Here is a 26421-nt window from a genome sequence, read left to right as displayed (position 1 = left end):
AGCTGGATACACCCACAGAGGTCCAAACCTGAACAGTTGGGGCAAAAATGGACACAATATTCAAGCTTGATACAGGTCTGAATTTGGATTGTAATTAAATATTTGACAGATTATAGTTTCTGAATAAATGTAGTCAAAGAACTTGAAATCGGTTATATGAATTGAATTTATATTCAATTAAAGATTTCTTGCTGTTGTGCAATACACTGTGCTGTTGCGCAATACTTAATAAATCTGTTGCCAGACTATAAACAAATAAAGTTCAATTTCTTCTCAATGTCATATTTGAAATTTATGAAAATCAATAGGGAGATTACATCAATAGCTATAAATAATTCACCAAAGTTTCATGCGAACTGCTTAAAGCATTTTTGAGTTGTTGTCCAAAAACTGGAAAATCCCCCCCTTTTTAATGAATAAAACCCCATAACTCAGAAATGTAAAATCTAAAATTTATAAAATTCTAAAGGGAGCTTACGGATTGATAATTTAGTCTTAGATGCAAGATTTTTTTATCAGTTGTTTGTGGCTTTGAACTAGCTGTCAGTAAATGCGAGTACTCTCAGATCTGTACTTAGTGTCTTTTTGTTGTTTGGATGTACAACTACCCGGCCACGTCCACTTGTATTTGTATTTATCCATCTGATGAGTTAAGCCTCTTTCAACTGATTTTTATAGTTCGCTCTTATATTGTACTGTTACACCACTGTCCCAGGTTTGGGGGTGGGTTGGGATCCAGCGAACATGTTTAACCCCGCCACATTCTGTATGTACATGTATGTGCCTGTCCCAAGTCAGGAGCCTGTAATTCAGTGGTTGTCCTTTGTTTATGTGTTGCATATTTGTTATTCGTTCATTTTTTGTACATAAATTAGGCCGTTAGTTTTCTTGTTTGAATTGTTTTACATTGTCATTTCGGGGCCTTTTATAGCTCACTGTGCAGTATGTGCTTTGCTCATTGTTGAAGGCCGTACTGTGACCTATAGCTGTTAATTTCTGTGTCATTTAAATTTGGTCTCTTGTGGAGAGTTGTCTCATTGGCAATCATACCACATCTTCTTTTTCATATTTACATCAACAGATATAAATTAAACAATTCACCAAAGTCAAGGTGAGACAACAAAACTTAGTTGTAAGATCTCTGAAAGTTTTTCTAATTGTTGGAGATTGTATGGTGACAGTAACACCTGTAACTGCTTAACCCATTTCTTATGCACTTTGGTTCGATAAACTCACTGAATATCATACCACATCTCCTTATTTTTATATGCATTACAATTTACATGTGCATGTAATTGTAAATAATATTTATATATATATATCAGAACAAACTTCATTGCGTCACTTTTATTTATGCATCCTTTGGCACAATACAAGTTCTAAAATTACACAACATAAAACAACTAAATGTTATTTCAGATGAAAGTTTTGTTTCAGTTCCATTCATAGGATTTATTAGAATTTTGTATGTTTTGCCAAGTCCAATAATTAGCTCTATGTGCACGTGTTAATTGGAGACTTTTCTATCCCGTATAAGAGTTTTGGAACTAATTCTGTTTCTTTTTTTGAAAAAAGTGAGCAAACAAATCTTGCACATTTAAACCTTTGTCTGCCATCACACTGTCACCTGGATCACATAATTGAACTATTCTACATCTTTCAACTATTTCACAGTCACTGGTACAACCAACATATGCATTAGAGACATAGTTGACTAAACCACCAGGTGTCGAACATACAAGTATTTTCAGTGTTTCTGTTTTTATATGATGAAAAGGTTGCCTGAGCTCTAGGAGCTTTAGGTTTTATCACGGGATATTCTGTGCTGTCAATAATAATCCAAGTTGTAGGAAACTTTAATTCTAAGTTGGATGGCGAAAAATACCTGACTAAACCACTAAATGGCCAAGTGTTAGCCTCACGCCACTGTTTAGACATAAAAACAATCCATGTTTACACAATATTCTTAACACTAGTTTCAATCTAGAATCTAGACAGTTCAAAGTTGGTTGTATAATGCATCAATTTCATCAAAGTCATAAAAAAACTGATTTTCAAATGACACCCTATCAATTTGAAAATATATGTATCTCAAACAATGTGCTGTTGGACCAAGTGTGTTCAAAACAAATAAAAATTTAGTATACAACTCTAAACTGGTATAAAAATGCATGGCTGTGTCACGTGTCTTCATTTCAAAATTCTCTGCTGAAAATATAGGCATTGATGGTGTTTGCGTAATTCCATCTGTGAAGCTCAACATTAGCTCGGCAGTTGGTGGTGGACAGTCATAAATCCTGTCTGCAGTATGAATTACTTCTTCAGGAAAACCAACTTTACAATCAAAACTTTCCTCTAGATTTCTACTACAATATTCATCAAGTTTAGTTCTTTTGTTTTCGAAGGAAACTGCCCTGATTTTTCTTTTTGCGGACGATTCAGTCTCTTGCTTGGTCCAGGAAAATAGGCTGGGATTGGCAGTAGACTTAAGTCTCTGTATGGTGGGTTTGTGCCCTGAAAAAGGTTATAAAACATTAGTTTTTTGATAATTAAATGAACTTCCATTAGCAATGCATACTTTGTACAGAAGCAAGTTAACTCGTACCATTGTAAACTCGTACCACTGGGAGGTCGTACCAATCAGAACTCGTACCACTGCAAACTCGTACCATTAAAAATATATTCAAAAATATGAAAGTTTTATGATTTTTTTTTGGTAAACTAAATAAAAAAAGTTGAATTACTTGAATTTTATACTAGATTTTAATGAAAACTTAGACAAAAATACGAATGTTTTATGATTATTTTTTTTTTAAAGCTTTATACAAAAAATTAAAATATCTTTGAAATTTATACCAGATTTTAATGAAAACTTAGACAAAAATACAAATGTAATTTCTTAATTACCATGCTAATAAATATATTAAATTCCTTTGATTGTGTGATTATTGGCCTGGTTGATTATTAACTAATCAACTTGTTTTTTTTTATCTTTAACTAATCAACTTGTATAATCATATAAGCATGGTCATATTCTGCTGAAATGTGCTGAATATTGTATAAAAATAAATTTCATACTTTCTAACTGTTGGTCATAAACAATTTTAAACCTTTAAAACACAATCAATAAATTCTTTCATTAAATAAAATTCCTTTTAGAAACAATAGAAAAATACCCAAATCTATTCAATGTTACTGATTTGGAATGATTAAAAATTAAATCAAATAGTTGTCAGTAAAAGTTTAAATAAAATGCTTCGCTGGGCGCAGCTTGATACGACCGCAGAGGTCGAACCCTGAACAGTTGGGGCAAGTATGGACACAACATTCAAGCTTGATACAGCTCCGAATTTGGATTGTGATTAAATATTTGACACAGCATAGGTTTCTGACACAGAAAGAATGTGGTCTAAGAACTTCAATTTTTTTAATTTACCTATTCTGGTCCAATGTCCAAAATCAAAATACATGGTTAGATTCAGCATATCAAAGAACCCCATATATTCAATTTTTGTTGAAATCAAACAAAGTTTAATTTTGGACCCCAACTTGGACAAACTTGAAAACTGGTCCCATAATCAAAAATCTAAACACATGTTTAGATTCAGCATATCAAAGAACCCCAAAAATTCAATTTTTGTTAAAATCAAACTAAGTTTAATTTTGGACCCTTTGGACCTTAATGTAGACCAATTTAAAAAACAGGACCCAAAAATAAAAATCTAAAAACACGGTTAGATTTGGCATATCAAAGAACCCCAATAATTCAATTTTTGATGAAATCAAACAAAGTTTAATTTTGGACCCTTTTGACCTCAATATGAACCAATTTGATAGCAGGCCCACAAAATAAAAAATCTAAGTACATGGTAAGATTCAGCATATCAAAGAACCCCATATATTCAATTTTTGTTGAAATCAAACAAAGTTTAATTTTGGACCCCAATTTGGACCAACTTGAAAACTGGGCCAAAAATCTAAAATCTAAATACATGTTTAGATTCAGCATATCAAAGAACCCCATATATTCAATTTTTGTTGAAATCAAACAAAGTTTAATTTTGGACCCCAACTTGGACCAACTTGAAAACTGGTCCCATAATCAAAAATCTAAACACATGTTTAGATTCAGCATATCAAAGAACCCCAAAAATTCAATTTTTGTTAAAATCAAACTAAGTTTAATTTTGGACCCTTTGGACCTTAATGTAGACCAATTTAAAAAACAGGACCCAAAAATAAAAATCTAAAAACACGGTTAGATTTGGCATATCAAAGAACCCCAATAATTCAATTTTTGATGAAATCAAACAAAGTTTAATTTTGGACCCTTTTGACCTCAATATGAACCAATTTGATAGCAGGCCCACAAAATAAAAAATCTAAGTACATGGTAAGATTCAGCATATCAAAGAACCCCATATATTCAATTTTTGTTGAAATCAAACAAAGTTTAATTTTGGACCCCAATTTGGACCAACTTGAAAACTGGGCCAAAAATCTAAAATCTAAATACATGTTTAGATTCAGCATATCAAAGAACCCCATATATTCAATTTTTGTTGAAATCAAACAAAGTTTAATTTTGGACCCCAACTTGGACCAACTTGAAAACTGGTCCCATAATCAAAAATCTAAACACATGTTTAGATTCAGCATATCAAAGAACCCCAAAAATTCAATTTTTGTTAAAATCAAACTAAGTTTAATTTTGGACCCTTTGGACCTTAATGTAGACCAATTTAAAAAACAGGACCCAAAAATAAAAATCTAAAAACACGGTTAGATTTGGCATATCAAAGAACCCCAATAATTCAATTTTTGATGAAATCAAACAAAGTTTAATTTTGGACCCTTTTGACCTCAATATGAACCAATTTGATAGCAGGCCCACAAAATAAAAAATCTAAGTACATGGTAAGATTCAGCATATCAAAGAACCCCATATATTCAATTTTTGTTGAAATCAAACAAAGTTTAATTTTGGACCCCAATTTGGACCAACTTGAAAACTGGGCCAAAAATCTAAAATCTAAATACATGTTTAGATTCAGCATATCAAAGAACCCCATATATTCAATTTTTGTTGAAATCAAACAAAGTTTAATTTTGGACCCCAACTTGGACCAACTTGAAAACTGGTCCCATAATCAAAAATCTAAACACATGTTTAGATTCAGCATATCAAAGAACCCCAAAAATTCAATTTTTGTTAAAATCAAACTAAGTTTAATTTTAGACCCTTTGGACCTTAATGTAGACCAATTTAAAAAACGGGACCCAAAATTAAAAATCTAAATACACGGTTAGATTTGGCATATCAAAGAACCACAATAATTAAATTTTTGATGAAATCAAACAAAGTTTAATTTTGGACCCTTTTGACCTCAATATGAACCAATTTGATAGTGGGCCCATAAATAAAAAATCTAAATACATGGTAAGATTCAGCATATCAAAGAACCCCATATATTCAATTTTTGTTGAAATCAAACAAAGTTTAATTTTGGACCCCAATTTGGACCAACTTGAAAACTGGGCCAAAAATCTAAATACATGTTAAGATTCAGCATATCAAAGAACCCCATATATTCAATTTTTGTTGAAATCAAACAAAGTTTAATTTTGGACCCCAATTTGGACCAACTTGAAAACTGGGCCAAAAATCTAAAATCTAAATACATGTTTAGATTCAGCATATCAAAGAACCCCATATATTCAATTTTTGTTGAAATCAATCAAAGTTTAATTTTGGACCCCAACTTGGACCAACTTGAAAACTGGGCCCATAATCAAAAATCTAAACACATGTTTAGATTCAGCATATCAAAGAACCCCAAGAATTCAATTTTTGTTAAAATCAAACTAAGTTTAGTTTTGGACCCTTTGGACCTTAATGTAGACCAATTTAAAAACGGGACCCAAAATTAAAAATCTAAATACACGGTTAGATTTGGCATATCAAAGAACCCCAATAATTCAATTTTTGATGAAATCAAACAAAGTTTAATTTTGGACCTTTTTGACCTCAATATGAACCAATTTGATAGCGGGTCCACAAATAAAAAATCTAAATACATGGTTAGATTCAGCATATCAAAGAACCCCAAGAATTCAATTTTTGATGAAATCAAACAAAGTTTAATTTTGGACCCTTTTGACCTCAATGTGGACAAAGTTGATAACGGGGCCCAAAAATCAAAAATCTAAATACATGGTTAGATTCAGCATATCAAAGAACCCCATATATTCAATTTTTGTTGAAATCAAACAAAGTTTAATTTTGGACCCCGATTTGGACCAACTTGAAAACTGGGCCCATAATCAAAAATCTAAATACATGTTTAGATTCAGCATATCAAAGTACTCTAAAAATTCAATTTTTGTTAAAATCAAACTAAGTTTAATTTTGGACCCTTTTGACCTTAATGTAGACCAATTTGAAAACGGAACCAAAAATTAAGAATCTAAATACACGGTTAGATTCGGCATATCAAAGAACCCCAATAATTCAATTTTTGATGAAATCAAACAAAGTTAAATTTTGGACCCTTTAGACCTCAATGTGGACCAATTTAAAAACGGGGCCCAAAATCCAAAAACTTAATACACGGTTAGATTCAGCATATTAAAGAACCCCAAGAATTCAAGAATAAAACCCCATTGAAATTGATCAAGAAATAAGCAATTTATACGAAGTATCTTCTTTTGCACAATACTGTGCAATTGAATATTTCTTGCTATTGTGCAATACTGTACAATTGACAATTTCTTGCTATTGCGCAATATTGTGCTATTGGATATTTCTTGCTATTGCGCAATAGAAGATTTCTTGCTATTGCGCAATACTGTGCAATTGAAGATTTCTTGCAATTGTGCAATACTGTGCAATTGAAAATTTCTTGCTATTGCACAATACTTATTATATAATAATTTACACATCCTGTTTGGTGTGTATCTCCTACCATATCATTATTATTTGCTTTTAAATATTAATCAGAAATAACCAACTCAAAATGGAAAATTTTAAAAGAAAAAGAAAAGGAAAAAAAAAATCCCCCCCCCCCCCAAATTTTTTGAACCCCCTTATGATTCATCACCCCCAAACTCAATCCCAGCCTTCCCTTTGTGGTATGGTACCTTGCAGTACAATTTCAGAGAGATCCATACACTTGAACACAAGTTATTGTCTGGAAACTAGAAAAATGCTTATTTTTGGCCCCTTTTTGGCCCCCAATTCCTAAACGTTTCGGGCAATTACCCCCAAACTCAATTCCAGCTTTCCCTTTGTGATATGGAACCTTGTAGTACAATTTCAGAAATATCCAAACACTTACACACAAGTTATTGTCCTGAAACTAGAAAAATGCTTGTTTTTTGCCCCTTTTTTGGCCCCTAATTCCTAAAATTTTGAGGCAATTACCCCCAAAATCAATTACAGCCTTCCCTTTGTGATATGGAACCTTGTGGTACAATGTCAGAGAGATCCATACACTTACACACAAGTTATTGTCTGGAAGTTACAAAAATGCTTATTTTTGGCCCCTTTTTGGCCCCTAATTCCTTAACTGTTGGTACCATAACCCCCAAAATCAATCCCCACCTTCCTTTCGTGGTATTGAACCTTATGATAAAATTTCATGGAGATCCATTCACTTAAACTAAAGTTAGAGTGCGAAAACCAATGTGTCTTCGGACGACGCCGGACGACGCCAGACGACGACGACGACGCCAACGTCATACCAATATACGACCAAAAAATTTTCAATTTTTGCGGTCGTATAAAAAGAGTCTATTCAAGGGAGACAACAAAGCCAATCTGCCACGGTTTTCTCTATCCAATTAGACAAGGAAAATTAGCTACAAATTGGTTATTGTAATTTCAAATTATATACATTTTACAGACTTAAGAGGTATTGAGTGAAATTAAAGTATATATTCATCATTAAACACCTTTTGAATGCATTTAAATAAGTTGGTACGAGTTTACAATGGTATGAATTTACCGTGGTACGAGTTAGCAGTGGTACGAGTTTGCATTGGAACGAGTTTTTGTGTAGTGGTACGAGTTGACATTGGTACGAGTTACAATGGTACGAGATAACTATAATTCCTTTGTACTCGTAACCTGGCAAAATATTAACTAGATTTATTCATTACAATCTGGATAAAACTATGTTAGCCTGATTCAATGTACATCAAAATGTATGTTATGTAAATCCAAAGGACAAATGTAACAATGAGAGACGTATGCAACAAACATACATTGTTTGTACCTAAATAACTATAATATAGATGAGAGCATGTCATTGTTTTGTTCCTGTTAACATTGTCATTGATATTTTTCAAGAAAGTCTATGAGGCATAGCTTATGCATTCCTGTCATTACTACAGATGCATAATTACTGCTAAAATAATTCTCAGTATGATATACCTCTTGTAAGAAATCATTATAATTGTAGCAAGCACCAAAAAATCTCAAACAGATCACATTAAATCGTAATCCAAAAAATTATGACGTCTTGAATTAACCACCCCCTTTTATTCTAAAACGATAATTGCGGTTGTAAACTGACTTTGGTTTATTCGCATGGCGATTACATATATAACTATATATTTTAAAAAGAAAATAGAGTTTTACCATGAATAGTTTCCTGCACGTAGTCTTTTTCAGTAAAATGTGCCTTGCAAACAACAGCTGTTTGAGATGGACTCCACGATTTCATCGTGTTCTCGTCCAATCTGCGTATGGGCCATGGCGTTGATCCAACTTTTCCTTCTTTTTAAGTCATTTGGAAATGCATGTCCTCCTCTTAAATGACATCCAAGTACACAACAACAAGTACTTGGCATCGTTAATTAATGCACAGTGCAGAAACCGGAAGTGGAAGTACAGGATCGGCTACCACGGCGCCACCTATTCAGGAACGATAATTTGCTACTTTATATAACTGCGAAATAACTATAACGTTAGACGGGTTCGCGTGCATAAACAGAAATGCGCTTTTAATTGTATAATATAATTCATGTTCAGTCGACCTTTAATTATTATATCAACGACTGAAATGATTTATAAACATCTAGATTGCAGATAACACTCGAAATTAACCCGACCTCTTTCCACACGGAATTCAAATAATTCTAGTTTGTCAATCGGTTGACTGCTTATAATGTAAAATACAAATATATCAAAAGTTTTTAAAACTAACAAAACAATGATCGTTTCTCTATTTCCCAATGTAAATGAAATGAGACAAAACACATTTTATACCACAATAAGAAGAGGAGAGAATCAACATTTTCCGGATCTACTTGGAGCTAAATGACCCCCCACGTAGATAAGTTGGATATCGCGGAAAAAAATATTAACACGGCAACTAGAAAGGCATTAAAGCACTGCCTTTAAAAACAGACAAAAACACAAAAACTTAACATTGACCAATGAACCATAAAATGAGGTCACTGTCAGATGAAATCTGCTAGACGGACATGTACATCTTACAATCATTCCATACACCACATATACATATGTATAGTTGACCTACTGCTTATAGTATCTGATAAATGGACCACATCATGTAACTTTAACCTTGATCACTGATTTATGAATTGATGGATGCAGACCTTGCAAGAAACTCATATACCAAATATAGTTATCCTATTACTCATAAGTGAGAAATTCAGATGAAAATAAACTGCTTCGCTGAGCGCAGCTAGATACGCCCGCAGAGGTCCAACCCTGAACAGTTGGGGCAAAAATGGACACAATATTCAAGCTTGATTCAGGTCTGAATTTGGATTGTAATTAAATATTTGACATATTATAGGTGTCTGAATAAATGTATTCAAAGAACTTGTAATTGGTTATATGAATTGAATTTATGTTCAATTAAAGATTTCTTGCTGTTGTGCAATACTTAGTAAATCTGTTGTCAGACTATAAACAAATAAAGTATAATTAATTCTCAATGTCATATTAGAAATTTATGAAAATAAAAAGGGAGCTTACATCAATAGATATAAACAATTCACCAAAGTTTCATGAGAATTGGTGACAGCATTTTTGAGTTATTGTCAGAAAACTGGAAAATCACCCCTTTTTAATGAATAAAACCCCATAACTCAGAAATGTAAAATGTAAAATTTATAAAATTCTAAAGGGAGCTTACATCAATACATACAAACAATTCACCAAAGTTTCATAAGAATTGCTGAAAGCATTTGTGAGTTTTTGTCTGATAACTGGAAAGTCCCCCTTTTTTTATGAATAAAACCCCGTAACTCGGAAACGTAAAATCTAAAATTTATAAAAATCAAAAGGGAGCTCATGTCAATAGATATAAACAATTCACCACAATTTCTTGCAAGTTGGTGAAAGCATTCTTGACTTATTGTCCGAAAACTGGAAAATCCCCCTTTTTTTAATGAATAAAACCCCATAACTCGGAAACGTAAAATCTAAATTTTATAAAAAACGAATGGGAGCTCACGTCAATAGATATAAACAATTCACCAAAGTTTTATGCAAATTGGTTTAAGCAATTTTGAGTTAATGTCCGACATGTTGACGACGGACAGACGGACGGACAGACGGACGGACGGACAACGGTATACCATAATACGTCCCGTAAACGGGCGTATAAAAACACTATAAATTTTTTTCAGCAGTTGCAGATTTATTGGATCCAAGTTGGTAGTTAAACGATTAATTTTCCCCTTCACGACCAAATACCAATTAACATTATGGTCATCAAAATTAGTAAATGACCAAATAAATGACAAATGAAATATATCAGTACTCTTTACTTGTATGTGATCTTTTTTCGTACACCACTGACAATGATTTTTAATTCAACCATTACTGAACCTCCATTTTTTGTTTTTGAGTGTTAAAAGCTATGGTGTTTTACCTTTTGATATTTAGTGGTTTTTATCTTTCACTCTTTCTTTATTTTTGTTACTTTGTGAATGACACTACTAATAAGTAAAATAACAAAAATATCCAACTCCAAGGAAAATTCAAAACGGAAAGATCCTTATCAAATGGCAAAATCAAAAGCTCATACACATCAAACGAATGAAAACAACTGTCATATTCCTGACTTGGTACAGGCATTTCCTTATGCAGAAAATGGTGGATAAAACCTGGTTTTATAGCTAGCTAAACCTCTCACTTGTATGACAATCGCATAAAATTCCATTATACATGTATTGACAACAATGTGTAAACAAAATAAACTGCTTCTCTGAGCGAAGCTGGATACGCCCGCAGAGGTCCAACCATGAACAATTGGGGCAAAAATGGACACAATTTTCAAGCTTGATACAGGTCTGAATTTGGATTGTAATTAAATATTTGATACATCATAGGTTTCTGAATAAATGTAGTCAAAGAATCTTGAAATTGGTTATATGAAAGATTTCTTGCTGTTGTGAAATACACTGTGCTGTTGCGCAATACTTTGTAAATCTGTTGTCAGACTAGAAACAAATAAAACTCAGAAACGTAAAATCGAAAATTTATAAAAATCAAAAGGGAGCTTACAAAAATAGATATAAACAATTTACCAAAGTTTCATAAAAAAAATGCTGAAAGCATTTTTGAGTTATTGTCGGAAAACTGGAAAATCTCCCTTTTTGTAATGAATAAAACCCCATAAATCGGAAACTTATAGTCTGAAATTTATAAAAATCAAAAGGGAGGTCATGTCGATAGAAATAAACAATTCACCAAAGTTTCTTGCAAATTGGTGAAAATGTTTTTGAGTTATTGTCTGAAAACTGGAAATTCCCCCTTTTTTTTAATGAATAAATCCCCAAAACTCGTAAATGGGAAATCCGAAGTTTATAAAAAACGAAAGGGAGCTCACGTCAATAGATATGAACAATTCACAAAAGTTTCATGCAAATTGGTGAAATTTTTTTTGAGTTATTGTCGGAAAACTGGAAAATCCCTCCTTTTTAAATGAATAAAACCCCAAAACTCGGAAACGGTAAATCCAAATTTTATAAAAAATTCGTAAGGGTTCCGCGGAAACCCAGTGTCTCGCCTACTTTTGCTGTTAATCGCAGGCTCAACAAAAATGAGGAAAAAAATTAATAAAAATATTCCTTTCTATACCATCTTTTGATTGTAAGTAGCTTCTGTCCAAGTTTGGTACAAATCCAGGATAGTTTATGAATCTAATAAATGTTTTAAAAACTTAAACTGCAGACTGTATGTAATGTTAACTGGAAGAAAAACTAAGTCCATTCATAAGTAAAATACGGAAAAAAATGAACAAAATTTCCTTCTAGATACTAGCTTTTAATCATAAACAAGCTTCTGTCCAAGTTTGGTACAAATCCAGGATAGTTTAAGAAAGTTGCTAAAATTTTAAAAACTTTAACCACAGAGTGAATGTAATGTTAACTGGCAGAAAAACTAAGTCCATTTATAAGTAAAATACGGAAAAAATGGAATTTTTTTTTTACAAAATTTACTTCTGGATACTATCCTTTAATCATAAACAAGCTTCTTTCCAAGTTTGGTAGAAATCCAGGATAGTTTAAGAAAGTTATTAAAATTTCAAAAACTTTAACCACAGAATGAATGTAATGTTTCTTGGCAGAAAAACTTAGTCCATTTATAAGTAAAATACAGAAAAAATGGAATTTTTTTTTTACAAAATTTACTTTTGAATATTATCTTATGATCATAAACAAGCTTCTGTCCAAGTTTGGTAGAAATCCAGGATAGTTTAAGAAAGTTATTAAAATTTCAAAAACTTTAACCACAGAGTGAATATTTGTGGACGCCGCCGATGACTACGACGACGACGCCGACGGAATGTAGGATCGCTATGTCTCGCTTTTTCGACAAAAGTCGAAGGCTCGACAAAAACTAAAGGGAGCTCACGTCAATAGATATGAACAATTCACAAAAGTTTCATGCAAATTGGTGAATATTTTTATGAGTTATTGTCCGAAAACTGGAAATCCCCCCTTTTTTAATGAATAAAACCCCAAAACTCTTAAATGGTAAATCTGAATTTATGAAAAACGAAAGGGAGCTCACATCAATAGATATAAACAATTCACCAAAGTTTCATGCATATCAATTTAAGCGTTTTAGAATTAATGTCTGACATGTTGACGACGGACGGACAGACAGACAGACGGACGGACGGATGGTCAACGGTATACCATGATACGTCCCGTAAACGGGGTATAAAAACCAGATATAATTGGTAAAAATGTCAAAAATAAGGGTACAGCAGTCAACATTGTGTTATAATTAATCTTAATCACTATAAAAACAAACAAATATGTCAACAAAGAAAAACAAAATGGCATATAGACAAAGCACATAAGCAAAAATGTAGGACAAGAATGCAAAAAATGACAATAGCACAATGGCAGGATGTATAAGTACCGAGCCATGCCAAAAGGATATTACCAAAAATGGACTTAACAGTAAAGGTAAATAATTTACAAAGACAAATAAAGGAGCATGATAACACGTAAATGTTAGTACCTAGAATCTATACTTCAAGATCATCATGTATTATTTTTGAAGTTGATACCGAATATTTTACAACAAGGTCTTGGTATCTTCTGATGAACTTTTTTAGAAAAAGAACAAGACGTAATTTGACGTAAGCCTGGTTCATCAACTTTTTGCTCAGACACTGGTGACGTTTTATAAAGTCAGAGTAGTAGCTGCAAGCTCTTGAATACCAATTGAGTTGGGAAATGTATGTTCCATATGCAGGTGAAGTTGGTATATTGCTACAAAGGTGGGGGAAATTGATTATTTCAAAATTAAAATCGTCTCGTTTGTCATAGATTCTGGTACTGAGATAACCGCTTATGTCAAATTCGAAGTATAAGTCTAAAAATGAGGCAGATCTCCTTTTATTATATGTTGCCATAGCTACAGGTAATTATAAAAGTAGCATACATGTAACATTTACCTGACCTTACAATACACCTTAATCATGTTAATTTCTGTAATAATGAAATAGATACAAATCCTTACTTCAGAATTGAATGCTTCTTTTGAAATTTTATAAAGGTGTAAAAGCATCCACAGAAGCAATTAATACTAAAAACGTGTGCACAATCAAGGCTTTAACAATCCTATAAAATAAATTGCTTCGCCGGGCGCAGCTGGATACGACCGCAGAGGTCCAACCCTGAACAGTTGGGGCAAAAATGGACACAATATTCGCGCTTGATACAGGTCTGAATTTGGATTGTAATTGAATATTTGACACATAATAGGTTTCTGACACAGAATAACTGTAGTCAAAGAACTTAGAATTGGTTAAATGATTTGAATTTAAATTCAATTTTTTGCTTTTGTGCAATACACTGTGCCTGTGCAAATTGACCCCCCCCCCCCCAAAAAAAATAAATAAAGATTAACCCATTTCTTTTTTTGCTTTTGTGCAATACTCTATGCTGTTGCGTATTGACCCCCCCCTCCCCCCCCCCCCCCCCACCTTTTTTTTGCAAAAAAAAAAATTATGTGAAGAAAGTGTTTATTTTCTAAATTCTGAAATGAAAAATGCACCCCCCCACCCCTTTTTCAAAAAAAAAAATTCTCTTCCTCAAGATATGGTCATAATCTCAATTCAAATTACCAATGGAGTTTGCAACCATAATTACCCATTTAAATACATCATAAAAGTCTTAAATAGATAATTTAAAAGCAGTGTACGGGAGGTAATCCAACATTGTACAACATTGTAAAATTTTGTTTTTGGATTACATCCCTTACACTGCTTTTAAATTGTCCATTAACCAGGAAACCCTTGTTTTCCCCCTTTTTTGCCCCTAATTCCTAAACAGTTTGAGCCGTAACCCCCCAAAGCCAATCCTAACCATCCCTTTGTGGTATGGAAATTTGTGGTATAATTTCAGAGAGATCCATACACTTAAACACAAGTTATTGTCTGGAAGTTACAAAAATGCTTATTTTTGGCCCCTTTTTGGACCCTAACTCCTTAACTGTTGGTACCATACCCCCAAAAATCAATCCCAACCTTCCTTTTGTGGTATTGAACCTTATGGCAAAGTTTCAAAGAGATCCATTCACTTAAACTAAAGTTATTGTGCAAAAACCAATGTGTCTTCGGACAATGACGCAGACGATAACGACGACAACGACCCCAACGTCATACCAATATACGACCACAAAAATTTTTTGCGGCCGTATAATAACAAAAAGAAGCATGCAATACAAATAATTACATTTTAGGCTACTATGAGTAAAATCAAATTTTCATTTTTTTCTATATGCATTGTTGTCATGAGGAACACATGCAGTCATAAATGTTTCATTTCATTGGAAAATAAAACATCTAATGCATGTAATGGTTGTCTACCAATCAAAATGACAGATTCTTATGAAACATTTATATATTGTAATTTTTGGACATACGGACGTACGTACAGACGGACAAGGGTAAAACTTAATGCCTCCTCCGGCTACGGCGGGGGCATAAAAATCCTTGATTTGATAGGGGTAACCCTATAAATATACTAGAATCTGATGCAAGGTTATACCAAAAAAAATAAACTGCTTCGCTGAGCGCAGCTAGATACGCCCGCAGAGGTCCAACCCTGAACAGTTGGGGCAAAAATGGACACAATATTCAAGCTTGATTCATGTCTGAATTTGGATTGTAATTATATATTTGACATCTTATTGGTTTCTGAATAAATGTAGTCAAAGAACTTGAAATTGGTTACTGTAAATTCAGAAATTATTGCGAAGTTTTTATTATTGCGAAAAATGCGACAGGGATATAATCGCAATAATTTAAACTCGCATTTTGAAATTTTTTATATAAATTAAACAGGATTTTTCTCAATATCGCAAAAATTGAAATCGCATTTTAGTCTAAAATGACAAAATCGCAATAATAAATGCACGCAATAATTTCTGAATTTACAGTATATGAATTGATGAATTTATATTCAATTAAAGATTTCTAGCTGTTGTGCAATACTTAGTAAATCTGTTGTCAGACTATAAACAAATAAAGTTCAATTAATTCTCAATCAATGTCATATTAGAAATTTATGAAAATAAAAAGGGAGCTTACATCAACAGATATAAACAATTCACCCAAGTTTCATGAGAATTGGTGACAGCCTTTTTGAGTTATTGTCCGAAAACTGGAAAATCACTCCTTTTTTTAATGAATAAAACCCCATAACTCAGAAATGTAAAATGTAAAAGTTATAAAATTCTAAATGGAGCTTACATCAATACATTCAAACAATTCACCAAAGTTTCATAAGAATTGCTGAAAGCATTTTTGAGTTTTTGTCCAAAAACTGGAAAATCCCCCCTTTTTTTATGAATAAAACCCTGTAACTCAGAAAAGTAAAATCTAAAATTTATAAAAATCAAAAGGGAGCTCATGTCAATAAATATAAACAATTCACCACAATTTCTTGCAAGTTGGTGAAAGCATTCTTGACTTATTGTCCGAAAACTGGAAAATCCCCCTTTTTTTAATGAATAAAACCCCACAACTCGGAAACGTAAAATCTTAATTTTATAAAAAACGAAAGGGAGCTCACGTCAATAGATATAAACAATTCACCAAAGTTTTATGCAAATTGGTTGAAGCATTTTTGAGTTAATGTCCGACATGTTGACGACGGACAGACGGACGGACAGACAGACGGACGGACGGACAGAGGTATACCATAATACGTCCCGTAAATGGGCGTATAAAAATCACAGACAAATATAGATTTATATACTTTCATTACTCAGGCATAACTTCCTCCTTTAAGAGATACATGATTGGAGGATTCATATTGTTTAAATACAGAAAAATTTCTCCTGTTATGTTGATATATATGTTATACACATCAATTGCTTCAATCTTGTGTAATTAAGACATATCTTTATTTGTCAAGTGCAACTACGACTAATATCTAAATTAGTATTTTGTTATTTTGATATATGTTTTGCAAATCTTGTGTTATTTAAGACATATCTTGATGTGTCAAGTGCATCCAGGACAACATCTTAATTACTGTTCTTACATATGTTACATTTGTGTAATCTAACATGTCATATTCTTCCTCATTCCACTGTGATCAAACAGATCTATAACGGCTGATTTAGAAATTTGTTTTTTTCCGAAACCAAAAAAATTAATATTTTCTTCTTTTATTTCTTAAAATACTTTTTTTTTTTTTTTTTTTACCAACAGTGACTTAAATGTAAAATAAGAGGCTGTAACATTTTTGATTATCAGACAATGTCACTTATTTCAAAGAAAGAACATTGTTAGGGAAATAACTCTACATTATTTTTTTTTTAAAGGTCAGAAACCCCTAGATTCATGCGCCACTTTTTCAAAGTTATTTCTTATTTTTAATATCTAAAAAGCTTATAACTGTTCCAATATGATTTATAAAATAAAATATCATTTAACAACTTGGCCACTTGAGCTTAACTTATCATGATTGAATTTTATACCATACACAATATAGTTAGACTATTGCTTATACAATGTAGTATTTGAGAAACAGATCTATTAGGAAAATTAGGCGTTTACCAATAACAATAAAAAATTAGGTCAAGGTCAGACAAGCCTGCAGTCAGACAACATAAGCATCATGTAAATATTCCATACACTGAATATGGTTGACCTATTGCTAACAGTAGACAACATAAACACCATGTAATCATTCCATACACCGAAAATGGTTGACCTATTGCTAATAGTATCTGAGAAATGGAAATAACCATAAAAACTAAATATTGACTAATGAAACATGAAAATGAGGTCAAGTCATATGAAACTTTAGAAACACCAAATATATCTGAAAATTTATCTTTAACTTTGATCAATTACCATTGAAATGAGGTCAAGGTCAGATGAACCCTGTTTGATGGACATGTTGACCTTGCAAGGATCCCATATACCATGTATACCAAATATAGTTGTTCTATTACTCATAATAAGTGAGCATTTCAAATGATAAAAAAATACTAAAAAATTTCAGAAACAGTCGCTAAACCAGGGAAATGAGGTCAAGGACAATGGACATATGACAGACTGAAACTTCATAACATTAGGCATCTGAATATAAGGTATGAAGCATCAAGGTCTTCTATCTTTGGAAATATAAAGCTTTATACAAATATTTTACTGACTTACCATTAATGGTTTCCTTTAAACTGACCTTTAAATCACAAACTTTAACACGTAAATGCAATATTTTTAAAGTAAATAGACCATGACTAAGGGGGATTGGGCCAACTAATCTCCATGGATATGAGTTGTACTAATGCTGATACAACTGCTTACCAAATACCATTGACTTACAATAAGTGGTTTCCCTTAAACTGACCCAATCATAAAATTTTAACAAATTGCTGAGGCCATCAACACAACAATGTTGCCATAAAACAGCACATCTTAGTCTAGTCTTCATGACTTCGTTGACACAAGACAAAAATTTGAAATGCCATCACCAGACAAAGGTCTCTGTCGAAACAAGAGTGCCTTTGCTGAAATATCTCGCCTGCTTTACTGACCATGATTGATATAAAGTTTTAACGATAAAGGTTTCAATACAACATGTACAAGTATCACATAAACTTAACATTATTAATGATCCAAGACAATAGGGTCAAGGTCAGATAAACCCTGCCAGACAAACATGTACACCTTACAATCATTCCATACACGAAATATAGTTGACGTTTTGCTTATGGTTTCAAAGAAACAGACCAAACCCATGAAAATAAGGTTGAGGTCAGATGATACAATGTACATGCCAGACAGACATGTACACCTTACAATCAATCCTTGCTCCAAATACAGTTAACCTATTGCTTATAGTATCTAAGAAACAGATTTAACCAGGAAAAATTAAAGCGGGATTAGCTGTGAAATTCATGTTCACCGATTTGACTCAAATTCTCATATTTTATTTATAACCTACTAATACGTGTATCCAACTTACAAAAAGTCTAAAATGAACAATTAACAATGCATGAACTGGATAAAATGTATCCGTATTTCGTGTGTATTTTAGTCTAATCTAATTAACCATCAAGGTGACCTCCGAAGACTGCCGACCGATATAAACATAATATAGATATAAATAAATAGTGAACACGTGCAATTGGATTTTTCTAGATCTGTTTGAGTTCATATTATAGATTAAACAAATATGTTAGTCATCGTTTTTACCTGTATAAGAATGAGTTTTTGTGGATCGAATCAGTCAATCAAATGATTTATCCTTGTTTCACTTTTAATGTTGACATTATTTTCCATTAATAGCTGAACACGCCTAGTTCATGTGTAACACATCTCTAGCTAAGGAGTTAAATAAAAGGTCACATGAAGATGGATTCAATGAGGTCGAATTATTTACTTGCAAGTGAATAATTCACCAGCGATATTTCTAAGCTTATTTTGACAAAATTGAACCAAACTGGCTGCTAAAAATGAATTCTTATTTCACTATTTCACTTTCATTAACAATATTGAACAAAAAAAACACATTTTATTTTTTTTATATCTCGCAGCTAATGCCCCTTTAACATTGAACAATGAACCATGAAAATGAGGTCAAGGTCAAATGATACATGCCAGGCAGACATTGACACCTTACAATCATTCAATGCGACAAATATAGTTGACCTATTGCTTATAGCATTGAAGAAACAGACTAAACCATGAAAACTAAACATTGACCAATGCAACATGGTGAAGTCAAATGGTCAGATAAACCCTGCCAGACAGACGTGTACATCTTACAATCATTCCATACAGATGGTGGTGAACAATTTCTAATTGCTCATCTTTCATAGTTTTTCAGATAGTCTCTTCCAAGTTTATTTTGAAAACTGCATGATGGTACATTTATTGATGCAAAACTCCATTTGCCATGTTTTGCTCTAAAGCATGAGATTGGTCAGGTCTTTATGAAGTAAGATGCGTTCATCATTGGACTCTATAGGGCTAAAGATGACTCACTTATACCATCAAGGATGTCGTTGATGTAAATCAAGAAAAGAGTGGGTATCGTGTGACCATCTTTTTCTGTTTTTTTTTTTATTTTTAAAACATTGAATGCATCTTAAATCAAAATATTTCCTGTTTTATTCTCACATTTCAGTAATTATATATTCTACAATACAGAAATATGATTCAAATACAAAACAAGTCAAGGGGAAACGACTCACTTTTCAAGGTGAATCAACCCCATGCAAACTGGAATCTGACCGAAACAATACAGTGAAAACCAGAATCTGAACGAAATAATACAATGCGAACTGCAATCTGATCAAATCAATACAGAGGGAAAGGGAAACGGATCAAAACAATTTGATCAGTGGAAACTGGAATCTACCTGACCTGAGAATGTCTATTATCTTTTACAATGTATGTCATATTATGATTATCTGGCTTTAGAAGCTATACTGGTAATACAATTTTTTCTCTATATTTGTTTTGGTTGCAGATAAAATTAAATAATAACAGCTATATCTAAGTCATGTAAATTAACAGCAAAATTCTCAAATTTTGAAAACTAAGTTATCTTTATAAATTGTTGTGATGACGTGGGAAATACATAATAAGCCCTGTTGTGCATATACATGTAACGTAACCAGTCAGGGTGGGTATCCGTTAGATATTTGAGAAATATACCTTTACAAAAGAATGACAACTGTCATGGTTGTTCCTCAGAGCTACCGAATTATTCCAAAGTGTACTTCCACACTATAAAATAGTTAATGTCTTCCTTAATTTACTTTTTTCATAAATCATTGAAACACAGTTCAGGTAAGAAAGAAACAGTTTCGACAACTCTGAACAGGAAACCAGTACAATTTCGATATAGTGTTAATTTTTCATAATGAAAAATGAACACTATATCATATCTTTTCATTAGAAACTTATACAGTCCCATAAACGGTTTCACACAGGAAAGAACCAAACAAACAAAACAAACAAACAAAACTTAACTAAAACAAACTTGAAAACGTGAAAACCAAAACACATAAAAAGTTTTATTGCAATGTATGACAATGGCCTATATGCAGACTTTCAAACTAAGAACTTGTTATCAATTTTTGTATATGCATATGAAAATAATGGAATTAATTATTTTTGGATTGTCAAAAACGAAAGGGACATTAGCTACCAGATATATAAAAAAAATAAATATTATTTTTTTTTCAATCATTAAGGAAAGTGAAATAGTGAAATAATAATTCGCTTTTCGCAGCTAGTTTGGTTCAATTTTGTTAAAATACGTTAAGAAACATCGCTGATGAATTATTCACTTGCAAGTGACTAATTCGACCTCATTGAATCGTTATTCATGTGACCTTCAATTTAACCCCTTATCTAGAATGGGTTACGCATGAATTAGGCGTGTTCAATTATTAAAATGAAACGAATGTCAACATTAAAAGTTAAACAAGGTTAAACCTTTTGATTGACCAATTCGATCCACAAACACTCATTCTTATACAGGTAAAAACGATGATTAGCATATAGTTTTAACCTATAAATATGAACTCAAACAGACCTAGAAAAATCCAAATGCACGAGTTCGCTGTCTATTTATATCTATATTTATGTTTATATCGGGTTATATGACCGTCGTCAGTCTTCGGAGATCACCTCGATGGTTAATTAGATGGTGTCTAGACTAAAATACACACTAAATGCTGATACATATTATCTAAACCATGCATTGTAAATTGTTCATTTTAGACTTTTTGTAATTTGGATATACGTTTTAGTATGTTATAAATCAAATATGAGAATTTGAGTCAAATCGGTGAACATGAATATGACAGCTAATGCCCCTTTAATTTGGATGCCAGTTTGGAATAATTACTGGAGTACGTTTTTCGGATGATCCGTTCACACCCTGTATTAGCAGTAGCCAAGTTCTTTAGACGAAGATGTGATTCGATTCACAGTTATGACCTTTCGACTCTAGCTGTACACTATACTTTCACACAATATTATCATTCAAAGGATCTCTTATATAATTAACTGATCCTTTTGTGACAAATCTGATCGCAGATTTATTGCTGCAACTCATATACAGCTTTCTTCTATAATGGAAAAGGAAAATATTCTAGATATACTTACTGGAACTGTGGTGAGATGATCAAAGCTGTAAACTGCCTCCTTGACAACATCTTTGTACCTATATGCAACAAAGTTTATCGACAGGTTAACTGAGGCATTCCCATGGGCACCAACTGTGACCCTTAATAGCGGACTTGTTTTTGTATCGTTACAAATCAGTTTTTGGCTAAACTCAGTAAAGATCCGACTAAATTACATTTAATTGATAAGTAACATAGATGATACTGTTGCTTTAAACTGTCAAGAATTTTCGAACATTTCTGCGTAAATTTTACCCACGAAAACTCCTTAAATAAATCAATACTGACAGCAATCATAGTCTTTTTGTAGATATGCACATTCCAGTTTCACATGGGAAACTGTTTACCAGAACTTACTACACAAGTGACGATTTCGTTCCCTATTGTTAATTTCCCCATATTGGACGGTTATGTTCCTTTGGTCCCTTCTTCCGGTGTGTATTTGTCACAACTTTTTGCTTTGCTCATGTCTGTAGTGGTGTTTTAGATTTCAATGAACGTAATTTATGTATAACCGGTAAATTATTAAGTTAGGGATTTCGGTATCACAAATTGATTAAAACTTTTACTTAATTCTTTCATAGAATTCATTTGGGAAGTTTGGTTGCACCTGTAGAATTCATATTACATCATAATGTTTGTGGTGGTGTTGTTTAATGAGCCCGTAAATTTAAATACGGTCCATATAAACGAATACTAACAATGAACACTGCCCTTTCCTGGATCTTGATATCTATATCTTTAACGGGAAGCGTAATACCAAAATTTATGATAAAAGAGATGATTTTTCATTTCCTATTGTTAATTATCCATTTTAGATGGTGACGTTCCCTTGTCACCATCTTATGGTGTTTATATATCTCAACTTGTTCGATTCGCTCGTGTATGTAACAACGTATTTGATTTCAACGAAAGAAATCTCTGTATTACTGAAAAATTATTACACCAGGTTTTTTGATATCACAAACTAGTCAAAACATTTACTAAATTTTATCATCGGTACAAGGACATCATTCGTAAATATAAATCAACATGCAGACATCTTATACGTTCAGGTATTTCACATCCAATCTTTTATGGTAATATTCTTTACAAAGCACAAAAATGTTGGCATTCACCTCAAAAGCTAACCAAACCTTTAAACAGACCTATTCGGAAGGGATATAGTTACGATACTGTTGTCAGGTCATTTAGGATTGCATATTTTGGTATTAATATTGATTCACTCATAGGGTCTTTGCATCGGAAATAAACACATTTATTCTGAAACAAGTTGTTGGCATGATACGGGTTATGTTCTTCTCATATATTTTATGATGGTATGATACTAAACCCCTAACGGGAGGGATTGTACTTGATTTTCATATGATGAAGACTTATATAATCTTTCAATCAGTTTAATTGAGGTCTGGAGCTGGCATGTCAGTAACTGCTAGTAGTCCTTTGTTAATTTATGTATCATTGTCATTTTGGTTAGCTTCTTTTGTTACCTTTTCTGACATCGGACTCGGGCTTCTTTTAAACTGAGTTTTACTGTGCGTATTGCTATGTGTTTCTTTATTCTACATTGGCTAGGGGTATATGGGGAGGGTTGAGATCTCACAAAACATGTTTAACCCCGCCGCATTTTTGCGCCTGTCCCAAGTCAGGAGCCTCTGGCCTTTGTTAGTCTTGTATGTTTTGTTTAATTTTGGTTCATTTATATGTTTTGGAGTCTAGTGTCATGTCCATTTTAACTGTACTAGTACACAATTTTATTTAGGAGCCAGCTGAGGACCACCTCCGGGTGCGGGATTTTCTCGCTGCGTTGAAGACCCATTGGTGGCCTTCGGCTGTTATCTGCTCTTTGGTCGGGTGTTGTCTCTTTGACATATTCCCCATTTCCATTCTCAATTTTATCATTGCTTTTGAATACACTTATTCAAAAGGTTATCAATTTAGCACCGAAGAAAAGTCTGTAGATATTGTTTTTATCGGTAAGATTGATTTTGTTTTTGAAAAAAATAAAACCTAACTAAATATGCATTGCTATAAATGTACAGTTATGAGTACTCATGACTGTAGGTCATGCGTTTCTCAGAATGTTTATGATGTCCTAATCATTACTTTAGTTTGGGATAGCAAGATTTATTTATTAGTTGTAATTGACTTTGAACTAGCTCTCAGTAACTGCGAGTACTCTTATATCGTTGCTTTGTGTCAATTTTTTTTTAAATTTTAGTTGTTTTATTTGAGCGTCGTACCGATCTACTTCTTCGCTTGCCAAGGGTTACGATCTGAACCGCTCATCTTCGCTAGCCAAGCGTTACTATCTGACCCGCTCCTCTTTGCATATAGAGGAGCAGGTCGGATCGTAACCCTTGCCTAGCGAAGATCAACGATTTATTGAGTTGAGTCATTTGCAACTGATTTTTACATTTTGTTTTTATGTAGCTGTTACGCCACTATCCCGGTTTAGGGGAGGGTTGAGCTCTCACAAAAATGTTTAAACCCGCCACATTCATGTGCATGTCCCAAGTCGGCAGGAGCCTGTAGTTCAGTGGTCGTCTGCCATATGTGTTTTTCGTGAATCGTTTTATTATAAACTAGGCCGTTAGTATTTTCATTTGAATTGTTTCACATTTTCATGTTCCGGGCCGTGTATAGCTGGAAATAGAATATGGTGACGATGCTTATACCCCCGTCATTTGGTGGATATTTGTCTCATTGACAATCATAACACATCTCCTTATTTCTATATACTAGTAGTATATTTTTTATTGGATTTTTGTATCAATCATGGGTCTTCCTGAAAAGTTCTTTTGGTTGATAACATGTGAGAGAGTAACTTTATTCATACACAGGTAGATTATTTAATTACAAACTTTAGTATTGCCAAGGATTTGTTTGGTTTTGCTCAACAAATTTGGTAAAAATGTCTGTTTCTTTGTATAATTCAATAATATGTTTCTAAATACCCTTTTGAATTATCTGAACTGCTTGCTTGGATGCAATAGACATGAGAGAATCATATTCATCCGATTCTTAAGCACCGTCTCCTAGTGTGTTCTCCAGCTAAGCAACCAATTAATGCCTTTTTTATCACCCAAATTGCTAGTTTTGCTAGCTTGAAACGGACAGAATCGTACCTTTATAGCTTACTATATGGTATGGGGTTTGCCCTGGTATTGTTGAAGGCGACACGGTGACATCTAGTTGCTTACATCTACGCTATTTGGTCTCGGGAGGATAGTTGTCTCATTGGCAATCATAGGTCTTCTTATTTTTACATTACATGACTCTTTAAGCACGGTTCCCTGGTATCTTCTACAGCCAAGCAATCAACCAAACCAATTCCAACCAAACGTTTGCCTTTCCTTGATCAATGCTGCCTCCAAAAACACACTTGAACAGGACTTAAACAATTAAAACTGTCTTTTATTTACTTTTTCGTATTACACATGTAGTACGTTGAATCTTGGACATAAATTGACCATACTATTCCTAAGTTGAATATTTCATCTTTGTTTCATTAATTGTTTGTATCTACTGTATATGTACTATATATGTAAATCTCACAAAACATGTTTTACCCCGCCGCATTTTTGCGCCTGTCCCGTCAGGAGCCTCTGGCCTTTGTTAGTCTTGTGTGTTTTTTTAATTTAGTTCATTTATATGTTTTGGAGTTTAGTGTGACGTCCATTTTCACGGAACTAGCACACAATTTTATTTAGGGGCCAGCTGAGGACCACCCCCGGGTGCGGGATTTTCTCGCTGTGTTGAAGACCCATTGGTGACCTTCGGCTGTTGTCTGCTCTTTGATCGGGTTGTTGTCTCCTTGACATATTCCCCATTTCCATTCTCAATTTTATAAACGGAAATAAAGATGTATGTTTGTCATATAGTTTTGATCGTTATAATTGGAGTGTTCTGCTCAGATAATGGGCACCCCAATTGGTTAGATAAATTTATCTTTATGTGAAAGGCGTTTCTCTGAAGATTTAATAGTACATTTTGTTGCGAGGTTTCGTTTTTTATCATAGTATATAAATCAGACGATCTCGGTTGCTAGGCTGTTGACAATGTTCAAATGGAAGTCGGTTGAACTCGTAGAATCTTAAGAGTTCAACTTACAAGTGCCGATATCTGCTTGTGCGATGCTTTGAGTCTCCTTGGTGATATCCAGACTTCATGTCAAGAACGGTATACCGATATCTGCTTGTGCGATGCTTTGAGTCTCCTTGGTGATAACCAGACTTCATGTCAAGAGCGGTATA

General features: G+C 33.1%; 2 protein-coding genes and 1 long non-coding RNA gene across 16 annotated transcripts in view; 1 reads left to right on the top strand and 2 right to left on the bottom strand.

Moving 5' to 3' along the window:
• The window catches only part of LOC127701543 (uncharacterized), a 70604-nt gene extending 49760 nt beyond the window's left edge, over window positions 1–20844 (bottom strand). For all 14 annotated transcript variants that reach the window (XM_052205438.1, XM_052205446.1, XM_052205449.1 and 11 more), the window contains exon 1: window positions 20685–20844. The gene's annotated coding sequence lies outside the window, so the exon portion shown is untranslated. The remainder of the gene's footprint in view (window positions 1–20684) is intronic.
• LOC127701591 (uncharacterized) lies at window positions 4–14381 on the top strand. Its single transcript, XR_007982113.1, has 2 exons — window positions 4–75; window positions 14225–14381. It is a non-coding gene; the product is annotated as an uncharacterized LOC127701591 (long non-coding RNA).
• On the bottom strand, window positions 1938–8857 carry LOC127701581 (uncharacterized). The gene is made up of 2 exons (XM_052205547.1): window positions 8642–8857; window positions 1938–2514 (listed from the first exon to the last, which is right to left on the bottom strand). Exons 1-2 carry the CDS (start codon window positions 8724–8726, stop codon window positions 2000–2002), a joined length of 600 nt encoding a protein of 199 aa, XP_052061507.1. The 5' UTR covers window positions 8727–8857; the 3' UTR covers window positions 1938–1999.
• Window positions 20845–26421: the final 5577 nt, after the last annotated feature.

Source organism: Mytilus californianus, unplaced genomic scaffold (assembly GCF_021869535.1).
Source record: "Mytilus californianus isolate M0D057914Y unplaced genomic scaffold, xbMytCali1.0.p SCAF_5, whole genome shotgun sequence".
NCBI lineage: Eukaryota > Metazoa > Mollusca > Bivalvia > Mytilida > Mytilidae > Mytilus > Mytilus californianus.
The sequence above is the reverse complement of the archived record's forward strand: the minus strand, read 5'-3'. Positions and strand labels throughout refer to the sequence as shown.